Source organism: Petromyzon marinus, chromosome 13 (assembly GCF_048934315.1).
Source record: "Petromyzon marinus isolate PM22_M1 ecotype Great Lakes invasive population chromosome 13, UKy_Petmar_22M1.pri1.0, whole genome shotgun sequence".
Lineage (NCBI taxonomy): Eukaryota > Metazoa > Chordata > Hyperoartia > Petromyzontiformes > Petromyzontidae > Petromyzon > Petromyzon marinus.
Window position 1 is genome coordinate 7,269,862 of NC_133679.1, and position 15,630 is coordinate 7,285,491.

General features: G+C 43.8%; 1 protein-coding gene across 1 annotated transcript; it reads left to right on the plus strand.

The window, feature by feature from the left end:
- The first annotated feature begins 4,235 nt into the window (after window positions 1-4,235).
- Window positions 4,236-12,389, plus strand: LOC142924424 (ARL14 effector protein-like). The gene is made up of 3 exons (XM_076066825.1): window positions 4,236-4,518; window positions 10,344-10,471; window positions 11,254-12,389. The coding sequence occupies exons 1-3, from the start codon at window positions 4,468-4,470 to the stop codon at window positions 11,483-11,485; spliced, it is 411 nt and encodes a 136-aa protein (XP_075922940.1). The 5' UTR covers window positions 4,236-4,467; the 3' UTR covers window positions 11,486-12,389.
- Window positions 12,390-15,630: the final 3,241 nt, after the last annotated feature.

Sequence of the window (15,630 nt, forward strand, 5' to 3'; positions counted from 1 at the left end):
TTATAGAGATCAAGTGTGTTACATTATAGACATCAGGTGTGTTACATTATAGACATCAGGTGTGTTACATTATAGAAATCAAGTGTGTTACATTATAGACATCAGGTGTGTTACATTATAGAGAGTGGGTGTGTTACATTGTAGAGATCAGGTGTGTTACATTATAGACATCAGGTGTGTTACATTATAGAGCTCATGTGTGTTACATTATAGCGATCAAGTGTGTTACATTATAGACATCAAGCATGTTACATTATAGACATCAAGTGTGTTACATTATAGAGATAAAGTGTGTTACATTATAGAGATCAATTGTGTTACATTATAGACATCAGGTGTGTTACATTATAGATTTCAAGTGTGTTACATTATAGAGATCAAGTGTGTTACATTATAGAGAGTGGGTGTGTTACATTAAAGAGAGTGGGTGTGTTACATTATAGACATCAGGTGTGTTACATTATAGACATCAGGTGTGTTACATTATAGAGATCAAGTGTGTTACATTATAGACATCAGGTGTGTTACATTATAGAGATCAAGTGTGTTACATTATAGAGAGTGGGTGTGTTACATTATAGAGATCAAGTGTGTTACATTATAGATATCAAGTGTGTTACATTATAGAGATCAAGTGTGTTACATTATAGAGATCAAGTGTGTTACATTATAGAGATCAGGTGTGTTACATTATAGACATCAGGTGTGTTACATTATAGAGATCAGGTGTGTTACATTATAGAGATCAAGTGTGTTACATTATAGAGATCAGGTGTGTTACATTATAGACATCAGGTGTGTTACATTATAGAGATCAAGTGTGTTACATTATAGACATCAGGTGTGTTACATTATAGACATCAGGTGTGTTACATTATAGAGATCAAGTGTGTTACATTATAGAGATCAAGTGTGTTACATTATAGAGATCAGGTGTGTTACATTATAGAGATCAAGTGTGTTACATTATAGACATCAGGTGTGTTACATTATAGAGATCAAGTGTGTTACATTATAGACATCAGGTGTGTTACATTATAGACATCAGGTGTGTTACATTATAGAGATCAGGTGTGTTGCATTATAGACATCAGGTGTGTTACATTATAGACATCAGGTGTGTTACATTATAGACATCAGGTGTATTACATTATAGACATCAGGTGTGTTACATTATAGACATCAGGTGTGTTACATTATAGAGATCAAGTGTGTTACATTATAGACATCAGGTGTGTTACATTATAGAGATCAAGTGTGTTACATTATAGACATCAGGTGTGTTACATTATAGACATCAGGTGTGTTACATTATAGAGATCAAGTGTGTTACATTATAGAGATCAAGTGTGTTACATTATAGAGATCAGGTGTGTTACATTATAGAGATCAAGTGTGTTACATTATAGACATCAGGTGTGTTACATTATAGAGATCAAGTGTGTTACATTATAGACATCAGGTGTGTTACATTATAGACATCAGGTGTGTTACATTATAGAGATCAGGTGTGTTGCATTATAGACATCAGGTGTGTTACATTATAGACATCAGGTGTGTTACATTATAGACATCAGGTGTATTACATTATAGACATCAGGTGTGTTACATTATAGACATCAGGTGTGTTACATTATAGAGATCAAGTGTGTTACATTATAGACATCAGGTGTGTTACATTATAGACATCAGGTGTGTTACATTATAGACATCAGGTGTGTTACATTATAGACACCAGGTGTGTTACATTATAGACTTCAGGTGTGTTACATTATAGACATCAGATGTGTTACATTATAGAGATCAAGTGTGTTACATTATAGACATCAGGTATGTTACATTATAGACAGTGGGTGTGTTATATTATAGACATCAGGTGTGTTACATTATAGACATCAGGTGTGTTACATTATAGACATCAGGTGTGTTACATTATAGACATCAGGTGTGTTACATTATAGACATCAGGTGTTATTTGGTGACAACAGGTGTGTTACATTATAGACATCAGGTGTGTTACATTATAGACAACAGGTGTGTTACATTATAGACATCAGGTGTGTTACATTATAGACATCAGGTGTGTTACATTATAGACATCAGGTGTGTTACATTACAGACATCAGGTGTGTTACATTATAGACATCAGGTGTGTTACATTATAGACATCAGATGTGTTACATTATAGAGATCAGATGTGTTACATTATAGAGATCAAGTGTGTTACATTATAGACATCAGGTGTGTTACATTATAGACATCAGGTGTGTTACATTATAGACATCAGGTGTGTTACATTATAGACACCAGGTGTGTTACATTATAGACATCAGGTGTGTTACATTATAGACATCAGGTGTGTTACATTATAGACATCAGGTTTGTTACATTATAGACATCAGGTGTGTTACATTATAGACACCAGGTGTGTTATATTATAGACACCAGGTGTGTTACATTATAGACATCAGGTGTTATTTGGTGACAACAGGTGTGTTACATTATAGACATCAGGTGTGTTAAATTATAGACAACAGGTGTGTTACATTATAGACATCAGGTGTGTTACATTATAGACATCAGGTGTGTTACATTATAGACACCAGGTGTTATTTGGTGACAACAGGTGTGTTACATTATAGACATCAGGTGTGTTACATTATAGACACCAGGTGTTATTTGGTGACAACAGGTGTGTTACATTATAGACATCAGGTGTGTTACATTATAGACATTAGGTGTATTACATTATAGACATCAGGTGTGTTACATTATAGACATCAGGTGTGTTACATTATAGAGATCAAGTGTGTTACATTATAGACATCAGGTGTGTTACATTATAGACATCAGGTGTGTTACATTATAGACATCAGGTGTGTTACATTATAGACACCAGGTGTGTTACATTATAGACTTCAGGTGTGTTACATTATAGACATCAGATGTGTTACATTATAGAGATCAAGTGTGTTACATTATAGACATCAGGTATGTTACATTATAGACAGTGGGGGTGTTATATTATAGACATCAGGTGTGTTACATTATAGACATCAGGTGTGTTACATTATAGACATCAGGTGTGTTACATTATAGACATCAGGTGTTATTTGGTGACAACAGGTGTGTTACATTATAGACATCAGGTGTGTTACATTATAGACATCAGGTGTGTTACATTATAGACATCAGGTGTGTTACATTATAGACATCAGGTGTGTTACATTACAGACATCAGGTGTGTTACATTATAGACATCAGGTGTGTTACATTGTAGACATCAGATGTGTTACATTATAGAGATCAGATGTGTTACATTATAGAGATCAAGTGTGTTACATTATAGACATCAGGTGTGTTACATTATAGACATCAGGTGTGTTACATTATAGACACCAGGTGTGTTACATTATAGACATCAGGTGTGTTACATTATAGACATCAGGTGTGTTACATTATAGACATCAGGTGTGTTACATTATAGACATCAGGTGTGTTACATTATAGACACCAGGTGTGTTATATTATAGACACCAGGTGTGTTACATTATAGACATCAGGTGTTATTTGGTGACAACAGGTGTGTTACATTATAGACATCAGGTGTGTTACATTATAGACAACAGGTGTGTTACATTATAGACATCAGGTGTGTTACATTATAGACATCAGGTGTGTTACATTATAGACACCAGGTGTTATTTGGTGACAACAGGTGTGTTACATTATAGACATCAGGTGTGTTACATTATAGACACCAGGTGTTATTTGGTGACAACAGGTGTGTTACATTATAGACATCAGGTGTGTTACATTATAGACACCAGGTGTGTTACATTATAGACATCAGGTGTTATTTGGTGACAACAGGTGTGTTACATTATAGACATCAGGTGTTATTTGGTGACAACAGGTGTGTTACATTATAGACACCAGGTGTGTTATATTATAGACACCAGGTGTGTTACATTATAGACATCAGGTGTTATTTGGTGACAACAGGTGTGTTACATTATAGACATCAGATGTGTTATTTGGTGACAACAGGTGTGTTATATTATAGACACCAGGTGTTATATGGTGACAACAGGTCCTCTCAGAAGGGGGCAGTAGAGTTGCTGCGTGGTGTGGCCACGATAGCAGAAAGGTGAACTTGAACGGGCCAAACCGACATTCGGTGTTGATGGTGGTGGCGGGGAGGGCCCAACTCGAGAGCCCAACCCCAGAACCGGCTCAGAAATGAATGCGCCCACATGCCCAGGGCTCGCGTTCACCTTGACACGCAAGTGCCACCCAAGTCAAATCAGAAACGACGAAACATGAGAACATCATGGGTTCGTGTACAGTACCAGGGGAGGTGTGGGGTGGGAGGTGTTGTCTCACACCGCCTGTTCCGCCCATTCTACCCGCCCACCCAATGTAAATTTTGCTGTTCGCTTGCTGTCATCTTGCTGCTGCGCGGATATGGATCAGAATCTTCGCACGTCCGAGGGAGGGAATTCGGCCACAACGCAGGTCTCTCTTGCTCCCGTGGGCCCCCCACTCCTCCTGCTCCTCTTCCCCTGTGGTGGTGGTGGTGTTGTTGTTGTAGTATCGACACCGGGCCCAGACGTGAACGTCTTTAACGCCACCGTGGGCTGCTGATAAGCTGAACAAAAACTCGAATTGCGGATGCCAGGACCGAGGCCTCGGCAATAGTAGTTGTATTAACACGACAGAAAGTATTGTCGCAGCCGGAGTAGAGAGCGTGTGGGGAAGCCTCAGTAGTGTGTTCATGTCAAGACGATACTCAGTAACTACAGTGGTGTATGGTGTCAGACGATACACTGCTGCAAGTGCGGGTGACAGTAAAGAGACCTCCGTGTTTATTTTCTCTCTCTCTCATCAGGAAGTCACTTTCGAGTTGCGTCTCGGTTTTTATTTTAATTAAAGAGAGACGGGGCCTCGTACGAATAAGAAGGTCCTGCTCGCTACCGCACAACGATACTCGTCCCGTGTAGAACGGCGAAGGCCCTCGTGGCGTCTGTTCATGTGGCCACGACGAGGACGAGGAGGACGACACGTGGGGCTCCCCCCCCAGCGTGGGGGGCTCCCCCCCCAGCGTGGGGGGCTCCCCCCCCAGCGTGGGGGGCTCCCCCCCCAGCGTGGGGGGCTCCCCCCCCAGCGTGGGGGGCTCCCCCCCCAGCGTGGGGGGCTCCCCCCCCAGCGTGGGGGGCTCCCCCCCCCCAACGTGTGGCCCGGACTAAACCCTCCCGCGTGTCGGCCTCGGTGTGCACGGCTCGCTCCGTACAATCGCGTTAGGCCAGGGTCAGTCCACTGCTAGATTACGGAACCCACTTTTGTTGTTGTGTTCCACGACCACCACCCCCCACCACCTCGCACCAACAACTCCCATCACCCCCCGGTGGACGCGCCTCGGGTTAGTAGTAACGCGTTCCGTTGGCTTGTTTGTCGCGACAAGGTGCACAACAACAACACGTGGTGTTGTTTGTCGCGACAAGGTGCACAACAACAACACGTGGTGTTGTTTGTCGCGACAAGGTGCACAACAACAACACGTGGTGTTGTTTGTCGCGACAAGGTGCACAACAACAACACGTGGTGTTGTTTGTCGCGACAAGGTGCACAACAACAACACGTGGTGTTGTTTGTCGCGACAAGGTGCACAACAACAACACGTGGTGTTGTTTGTCGCGACAAGGTGCACAACAACAACACGTGGTGTTGTTTGTCGCGACAAGGTGCACAACAACAACACGTGGTGTTGTTTGTCGCGACAAGGTGCACAACAACAACACGTGGTGTTGTTTGTCGCGACAAGGTGCACAACAACAACACGTGGTGTTGTTTGTCGCGACAAGGTGCACAATAACAGCAACACGTGGTGTTGTTTGTCGCGACAAGGTGCACAACAACAACACGTGGTGTTGTTTGTCGCGACAAGGTGCACAACAACAACACGTGGTGTTGTTTGTCGCGACAAGGTGCACAACAACAACACGTGGTGTTGTTTGTCGCGACAAGGTGCACAACAACAACACGTGGTGTTGTTTGTCGCGACAAGGTGCACAACAACACGTGGTGTTGTTTGTCGCGACAAGGTGCACAACAACAACACGTGGTGTTGTTTGTCGCGACAAGGTGCACAACAACAACACGTGGTGTTGTTTGTCGCGACAAGGTGCACAACAACAACACGTGGTGTTGTTTGTCGCGACAAGGTGCACAACAACAACACGTGGTGTTGTTTGTCGCGACAAGGTGCACAACAACAACACGTGGTGTTGTTTGTCGCGACAAGGTTCACAACAACAACAACAACACGTGGTGTTGTTTGTCGCGACAAGGTGCACAACAACAACACGTGGTGTTGTTTGTCGCGACAAGGTGCACAACAACAACACGTGGTGTTGTTTGTCGCGACAATGTGCACAACAACAACACGTGGTGTTGTTTGTCGCGACAAGGTGCACAACAACAACACGTGGTGTTGTTTGTCGCGACAAGGTGCACAACAACAACACGTGGTGTTGTTTGTCGCGACAAGGTGCACAACAACAACACGTGGTGTTGTTTGTCGCGACAAGGTGCACAACAACAACACGTGGTGTTGTTTGTCGCGACAAGGTGCACAACAACACGTGGTGTTGTTTGTCGCGACAAGGTGCACAACAACAACACGTGTTGTTTGTCGCGACAAGGTGCACAACAACAACACGTGGTGTTGTTTGTCGCGACAAGGTGCACAACAACAACACGTGGTGTTGTTTTGTCGCAACAAGGTGCACAACAACAACACGTGGTGTTGTTTGTCGCGACAAGGTGCACAACAACAACACGTGTTGTTTGTCGCGACAAGGTGCACAACAACAACACGTGGTGTTGTTTTGTCGCAACAAGGTGCACAACAACAACTTATTTCACGTATGTGCATAAATATATTTAGGCTCGCTGGTCACGTCATGAAACTGCAATGAAAAAGCACCGGGGGAGGCAGCTATCACATCTGCCTCCCTTAGGGGGATGCGTCTAACACGCCCCCCTCAGTGAGGCCACGCCCCCACCTCCGTGAAGCCACGCCCCCCCCCCTCTCTGTGTGACTCTTGACACTAGCCAGTGCCTCCCCAGCCACTGACCTCACTGCACGTCACTGGTACTGACTGTCAATGTCGACTTTGGGGCACCTTTTGTATGCAGTGCTGATAAGCTTCGTGTGCGTATCGCTGTGCGGTGAAGTGTATATACGCGGCGCTCGTGTGGAAACTTGCACCGCGTACGCAACGTTCTGGCAACTGTGTCAACCAAGCGCACTGGCGCTCTTTAGTTGCGTGTTGTCGTGCGCTTTGTGGCAACGTGTGTTATTTGCACCGTCTGCTCTTGCCAGTTACATCCACGTGCTTTTCCATTAAATGCGTGTTTTCTTTCCAGAGTACACGCGCTGTCAAATTATACACACACACACCTTTTCCCATTATCCACATGCGCTTTGCATGTTTAACACGTAGGCTTTCGCTACCAATATTTTCCGTAATACTGGAGAGGTTTTTTTTTGGGGGGGGGGGGGGGGCTGGTTAGATCGCGTAAATATAAGACGAGGTTTTTGTTTGCCCGTCCAATGACGGGTGTATATTGCGGGACGTCTGAAATATTCAATAGAAAAATTGTTCAGCTCATGATTATTAATGAGGGGGTGGGGTTGCCCCCCCATGTGGAGTGACGTCACCCCCCCCATGTGGAGTGACGTCACCCGCTCATGGTTATTGTGGAGGGGTGCGGCATGTGGAGTGACGTCACCCGCTAATGGTTATTGGGGAGGGGTGCGGCATGTGGAGTGACGCCACCTACTCATGATTATTAATGAGGGGAGGGGTGCGGCATGTGGAGTGACGTCACCCGCTCATGGTTATTGTGGAGGGGTGCGGCATGTGGAGTGACGTCACCTACTCATGATTATTAATGAGGGGAGGGGTGCAGCATGTGGAGTGACGTCACCCGCTCATGATTATCAATGAGGGGAGGGGTGCGGCATGTGCAGTGACGTCACTCATGATTATTAATGAGGGGAGGGGTGCGGCATGTGGAGTGACGTCACCCGCTCATGATTATTAATGAGGGGAGGGGTGCGGCATGTGGAGTGACGTCACCCGCTCATGATTATTAATGAGGGGAGGGGTGCGGCATGTGGCATGACGTCACCCGCTCATGATTATTAATGAGGGGAGGGGTGCGGCATGTGGAGTGACGTCACCCGCTCATGATTATTAATGAGGGGAGGGGTGCGGCATGTGGAGTGACGTCACCCGCTCATGATTATTAATGAGGGGAGGGGTGCGGCATGTGGCGTGACGTCACCCGCTCATGATTATTAATGAGGGGAGGGGTGTGGCATGTGCAGTGCGCGACCTTCTTGTGCGTCAGTGTAAATTTACACGCGGGCATGAATATTAATGAAGGGGGGGGGCTCTTTTGCAGTGACGTCACCCACGGATGTAGCACTGTGCTGCGTAAATTTATTTTTCACTTTCTGTAAAGAAACGTCATATTTGAAGCGACTGCATAATAAATTATTTAATTCGGCTCGACCTTCCTCTATGTTAGTGTAAAAATCCACCCACTCATGAATATTAATGATGGGGGTGGGCCTCATGTGTAGTGACGTCAAGTGGGGGGGCCTCGTGGAGTGACGTCACGCGGAGGGGGGCTCACGTGGAGTGACGTCACGCGCGTGAAATTCTTGGCTTATAGAATATCATAAATCAAAATGTATAGAATGTCGTGAAACCCGCCACCACCCGACACGGCCAACGTAACGAAGCCAGTGTGACAAATTGGCATGTTTTGTTTGCGTGGCAAACCTTATTAATATGCTGCGTTAGGTGGTGGCGGGTTTAACGACACATGTACGGTTTAGAAGTCAAGATTACCCTGGCTACTGCCGTGATTAACTTTGCCAGTCTGCTGCCGGATTCAGTCCTCCACCCGTAACACGTCGTGTCGGTTTGCGGATGTTGCTTGAGTTCTCATACTTCACACTGGTCAGTGCAGGCAGTGGAGGCTGTTCAGCCTTAGCCGGGAATCTCGAACGCAAGGCAGGAATGCGTCTTCACTCGGTATCACACGATCTCTATATTGTATAGTACAGACGTGCAATAGGAGGCAATGGATAACCATTGTCATTTTTACACATTCATTAATTCCTCCACCCCCCCTGCACGTGAAGGGCTCACAGGTGACCCCATCACATCTGCGCCTCTATTTAAGGGACATAACGGGAGGATTTCTCTCCACAAATCTGCCGGTTGAAATTACTGGCGAAACGTCGTACTCGGATTGTAAATGTTGTGTATTTGCTCTCCAACACACCGGTGTGCTGTACTCGTAACGAATTGGTCACGTTCTCTTTACGTGACAGAACCTCACTAATTTACTGTCGGACGGTGGCGGGTTTAACGACACATTTACGCGATCTAACCCCCCAAAAAAACCCTCTATTATGGATGCAATATGAGCATAACTTACCAAGTCCCTTGTCAAAACGTGAATTTCATCCCATTCATCACACTTCGTAGTGGGACCGGGATACACTTTTAATGGAATATTTTACTAACACGAAGTCAGCCTGACGGCTGTTGCCCGTAAAGACATTGACCCAGTACCCCTGTCGACAACCCACTGTTGGTAACAAAATACAGGACTTTGCAGAGTCGTTACATTAATTGCGCAATCCCTCGTGGGTTAGTGTTTATCATCGCAGCAGCTGATGGCATGCCCAAGCTATACACATACCATATTATCCGGATTATAAGATGCCCAACCCCAACCTTGCCTGTATTTTTAAAGAAAAGTTGGAGGTGCGTATTATGATTACGTGCGAACAGCCCTTTTGTCTCAGCTCATGGGCTTATTGGCCCTCTTTCACCACGGTGGTGGAGTTGAAGGCAGTGAGCATGCAAGTCCAGTGCAACAATATTATGTTGCACAGAGCCTCTCCCCCAGCACCCTATAAAAGCAACCTGCTGTTAATGATGCACAGTGGCCACCTACCAAAGCAATATACAGGCTCAACCCTGGTATTCCTTCCACGATCTGGCACATTCCAGGTTGTTTGGTTATAAGGCAAAATACTCTCCTCTTCAATCAATGAAGAGCAACAACAAATTTGAACAAGGAGAATGAGACAATACAAGTAATATAAACAACAAAAATGAGTAACCCAATGGTATCGTAAATGGCCACCCATTGTGACAACTGAATCGTGGAAGATGCACACTCATCTGACAAAATGTTTCCTACTACCACTTTGAAGCCGTACACAGCACTGACAAAGCTTTCGCTTACAGCCGCAGACGCCCAAGGCAATACGCACCTTGCGCTTCCTCAACCCTGGTCCCAACATCTCGGACTTCAACCCTGAGAACAGCAAGCGGGAACGGAGGAAGCTGCAGAGTAAAGTCAAAACCGCAGAGAGGTGGGACCCCACACATCACCAGCGTGTTTGCAAAAGGGCCACATTGTGTCAGGCGAACCAAGGAGGGCAAGATCAGCGTGGCATTGCTAAGAGGACTGTGTGTAATATGTTCTGCCCTGGCTGGCAATGTCGATCAATGTAATTCGTGGTTTGTGTCTCGCGACTGGCTGCCAAGGCAAAATGACCAGAGTTGCAGCATTTAAGTTAAGGATGGTTTGTAATGCACGTCATCATTTACTTGGGCACTAAATTGTCCCTGAAAAGTACAATACGTGATTTAGAAATACTGCATGAATGTATAATTATTTAGAGTTTTCCCCAAAGAATGCAGTAAACGGACATTTTTGCAAGTTAGCTGCCTTATATCTGATGCATGATCTGCACTATAAAGATGCATTGATTCATAAATAAGTGTATATGCTCATGCATGCATCATATATCAAAGGCTTCATTAATTTATATTTAAGCAAGCTATATACTAATGTGCTGTACATGGAAGTTAATCAAATGGGTGACAGAACAATTTGGGACAAGACAATAAAAACGAAATGTCATAAACTAAACAAAAAACATACTTCTAAATCGGAGCATGCACCTGAATCACGACAACTTGCTGCTCAGCTGAATCACTTCACATTTAGTTTGCAGATGCTACTTACGAAAAGGTGCAATGACGTCAATATATATGTTGGATTCGTGCATTTGTGAACGTGAACGTGTTTTCAGAATCGCCGCCTCATTTTGCTTACTGGAGCTCAATCCGTCGGTTGTGGCACTGCCAGGCTATGTCAGCAAGCGAATCAGCGCGTGTACGATGAGGCGGGGCGGCTCATCTCCGTGGGGATTGACCTATGCGACTGCCTGGACGAGGACTGTCCAGGCTGCTTTTACAGCTGCTCCCAGTGCAGCTCCCCCAAGTGTGGTCTCCAGTGCCGCGTGTACCGCAAGTGGCTCTACGATCGCATCGATGTGGAGGGGGGAAATGCCTTGCACAATTGTGCTGCCAACGGCTAGGCCACACGCCGGTCGCTGCGGTGCCACGCGCGCGTGTGTGCGTGCGTGGCATGTTGTTTACCTTCCAGTTCACACTCGGTGATATCCCATTATCAAAAAACATTGACACGCTCTTGCGTATGTATGTCAGTGTATCCTGTGGACATTTTTTTCCAAAAGAGCATATTTTATTCTGGAGTTATTGCACTTTAAGTCATCTTAGTGAAATTACAAGATTTTGTTTAAGTCAATGCAGTGTGCTTATGCATGACTTGCATATCGCATACTAGCACAGCCCGCACATCTGTGCGGGATGTAGTTTCACCCCACGCTTGCCCACTGCGCAAGGGATTTGGTGTGAAACGTGATGACATCATAAAGTCAATCAGCCCTATATTGTGATGTCACAATGCCGAAGCCAAGCACGTTAAGGAACCATGGCTTCATGCAGAACATTTTAACATAATTAATTAATGGGGAACGTAACTTCCTGACGACGCATCTTCTTGGTTCTTACGGTAAAGTCACGTGGAAGGGAAATAATAAAATAATAAAACGACTCTACGAATAAAATGAAAGTCGATCTTCCGAACATTTTTGGCTTCCCATTGGTTGGTATTGGACATACTTTTTTGGAATTTCACGGGCAAAATGTGAATTCGAAAAGGCAAATATTTTGCGGGTATGTTTTCCCCGAGAAAATGTTGAGTGTTCGGGTTGTTTTTGTACAACATACCCTTTGTGGCAAAAGAGCCAGATGGACACTTGCACGTTTTATTCGCTGTGTATAAGATATTAAATATATTAACACCTGTCATTTTGGTTTTAATAAATATACAAATATTCTCATTTTCTATTTAAGTATTCTATTTTTACCAATAACTTATCAATCCTGTTTAGTATATGAATAAATCCTCTCTCAACATGTGGTTTGCAAAATATTCTTGGCCTTCCGTTTACAAAAATGTATTGGGATTCTCCAGAATAGTGTCACACCAACAGCGTTGCTAAACAAATGGTTCTTGCCAGCATACAGAGAAAATATTGTTAAGTAGTAAATAAAATGTTTTAACTGCTTACCGGCAGCAATGAGAGAAACTAACACGGGCCAGCAGGCCACACAATCAACCATGCCCCATTAGTGGTCCTACGGGCTAATCCCATGAAGACCATTGCCCGTGTCTTGAGGAAGAGGGGTTCATGCTGCTGTACAAGAACAATACGACGAGACATATTGACTGGTTTCCCCGCATGTGCCTTCGTTTAGGCAATCCAAACGGAGTATCGGTGAAAATTACACGCGTGTCGCCACGAACACAGAACCTGGACGCCACGGAACCCATAATGCAGATTGATGTAATGAAACTACATCCAAAAACGCTTGGAAAACTAGTTCAGGAGATATTCCATGAAAAACTCCCAATGCAATGCTTTTTGAGTTCCAGACACTTGGTCTGATGACAAATATATGGTATTCTTTATTGAAGTACAATAAAAAATACTATTTGGAGAAATACTAGCTTATTGTAAACCGTAAAAAATATAAATGACTCGGGAAGATAAGCAACATTAAAACTCAATCTAGATTTAATCAACATTAAAACTGAAAAGTAAAATTACGTAATGTACCTTGATAGGTATATTGTGAGTGGTTTATTAAAAATATTTTTTTCAATTACAAACTACTTTCAGCAGAACATTACTATATTTTAGGTGGAAAACATTGTTTCAAATGCATTGTGTACATCGAAGAGAATTCCAAAAATCCACAAAGTCCGAAACTTCACAGATTACCCATGGTTCGCGACTCCTCCCAAAATACACGGGACCATTTATCCTGAAATCAATACAAAGAGTAAGAGTTTTAGCTCTCTCCTGGGAGCAGCCAATTCCTCTCACAATCTGTGGCCCACCTCGTCGGCAGCTTATTATAACTATCATAACTTAATATTAGAAAAAAATGGAAAGCACTTCGCATTGCAAGTAGGCTACTGGCTTCTTTGCATTATGAACTATATTCCCTTTTTTCAGTGCTTCACATTGCAGATGTCGCTGGGTTTGCACTCCTCACCCTTTTTGAAGTGCTTGAATAGCACAGCTACAGGTAGAATCGTCGAACTGAATTTATACAGTGAGGGGTATAAAGTATTTGATCCCCTGCTGATTTTGTACGTTTTCCCACCGACAAAGAAATGATCAGTCTATAATTTTAATGGTAGGTTTATTTGAACAGTGAGAGACAGAATAACAACAAAATCCAGAAAAAAAACGCATGTCAAAAATGGTATGAATTGATTTGCATTTTAATGAGGGAAATAAGTATTTGACCCCTCTGCAAAACATGACTTAGTACTTGGTGGCAAAACCCTTGTTGGCAATCAGAGAAGTCAGACGTTTTTTGTAGTTGGCCACCAGGTTTGCACATATCTCAGGAGGGATTTTGTCCCACTCCTCTTTGCAGATCTTCTCCAAGTCATTAAGGTTTCGAGGCTGACGTTTGGCAACTCGAATCTTCAGCTCCCTCCACAGATTTTCTATGGGATTAAGCTCTGGAGACTGGCTAGGCCACTCCAGGACCTTAATGTGCTTCTTCTTGAGCCACTCCTTTGTTGCCTTGGCCGTGTGTTTTGGGTCAGTCATGCTGGAATACCCATCCATGACCCATTTTCAATGCCCTGGCTGAGGGGAGGTTCTCACCCAAGATTTGATGGTACATGGCCCCGTCCATCGTCCCTTTAATGCGGTGAAGTTCTTGCCGGTGGGGATGGTGTTCTTGGGGTCATAGGCAGCATTCCTCCTCCAAACACGGCGAGTTGAGTTGATGCCAAAGAGCTCCATATTGGTTGCATCTGACCACAACTCTTTCAGCCAGTTGTCCTCTAAATAATTCAGATGTTCATTGGCAAACTTCAGACGGGCATGTATGTGCTTTCTTGAGCAGGGGGACCTTGCGGGTGCTGCAGGATTTCAGTTCTTCACGGCGTAGTGTGTTACCAATTGTTTTCTTGGTGACTATGGTCCCAGCTGCCTTGAGATCATTGACAAGATCCTCCCGTGTAGTTCTGGGCTGATTCCTCACCGTTCTCATGATCATTGCAACTCCACGAGGTGAGATCTTGCATGGAGCCCCAGGCCGAGAGAGATTGACAGTTCTTTTGTGTTCCTTCCATTTGCGAATAATCGCACCAATTGTTGTCACCTTCTCACCAAGCTGTTTGGCAATGGTCTTGTAGCCCATTCCAGCCTTGTGTAGGTCTATAATCTTGTCCCTGACATCCTTGGAGAGCTCTTTGGTCTTGGCCATGGTGGAGAGTTTGCAATCTGATTGATTGCTTCTGTGGACAGGTGTCTTTTATACAGGTAACGAGCTGAGATTAGGAGCACACTCTTTAAGGGAGTGCTCCTAATCTCACCTTGTTACCTGTATAAAAGACACCTGGGAGCCAGAAATCTTTCTGATTGAGAGGGGATCAAATACTTATTTCCCTCATTAAAATGCAAATCAATTTATAACATTTTTGACATGCGTTTTTCTGGATTTTTTGTTGTTAATCTGTCTCACTGTTCAAATAAACCTACCATTAAAATTATAGACTGATCATTTCTTTGTCAGTGGGCAAACGTACAACATCAGCAGGGGATCAAATACTTTTTTTCCCTCATTGTAAACAGGTGAAATGCATTTTTTTGGGCAAAATTGTGTTTTGCATAAACACATACTTCCCCCCACCTCCGATTAGCATGGTTGGCTACGGACGATAAATAAGTTCAACATACATACATAGCTCTCCTAATTTGATTTGTTGAGTAATAAAGGTGTTTAAAAATTTTTGTTGACTTGCATATGAGGTGTAAGAAAATGCAAAACATATTTGAAGACTGCCAGATTTGCAATTTAAGTCTTAGAAAATGTAACCTCATCCGCAAATTGATCGCAGATTAATGGAGCCTCTAGTCACGTGATGCGCTTCCCCTGTGAAGCTTTTTCATATTAATGATGTCGCATGGCTAATTACTCCTGTACCCGGTGGCACACTGCATGGATTACAGGATCCGTGATATGTTCCTCCCATATCAGTGCATATTATTGGAGTTCTGATGTATATTAAAAGCTTTATACTTGTACATATGTTCCATTGCAAAACAAAGCAACACTCATACAACAA

Bases quoted from the DNA above. Each gene is read 5' to 3' on its own strand.
- LOC142924424 (XM_076066825.1), top strand. From the start codon at position 4,468: ATGGATCAGAATCTTCGCACGTCCGAGGGAGGGAATTCGGCCACAACG. The intron at 4,519-10,343 runs GTCTCTCTTGCT...TTTCGCTTACAG, and splicing joins GGAATTCGGCCACAACGCAG to CCGCAGACGCCCAAGGCAAT. The intron at 10,472-11,253 runs GTGGGACCCCAC...TGGCACTGCCAG, and splicing joins AAAGTCAAAACCGCAGAGAG to GCTATGTCAGCAAGCGAATC.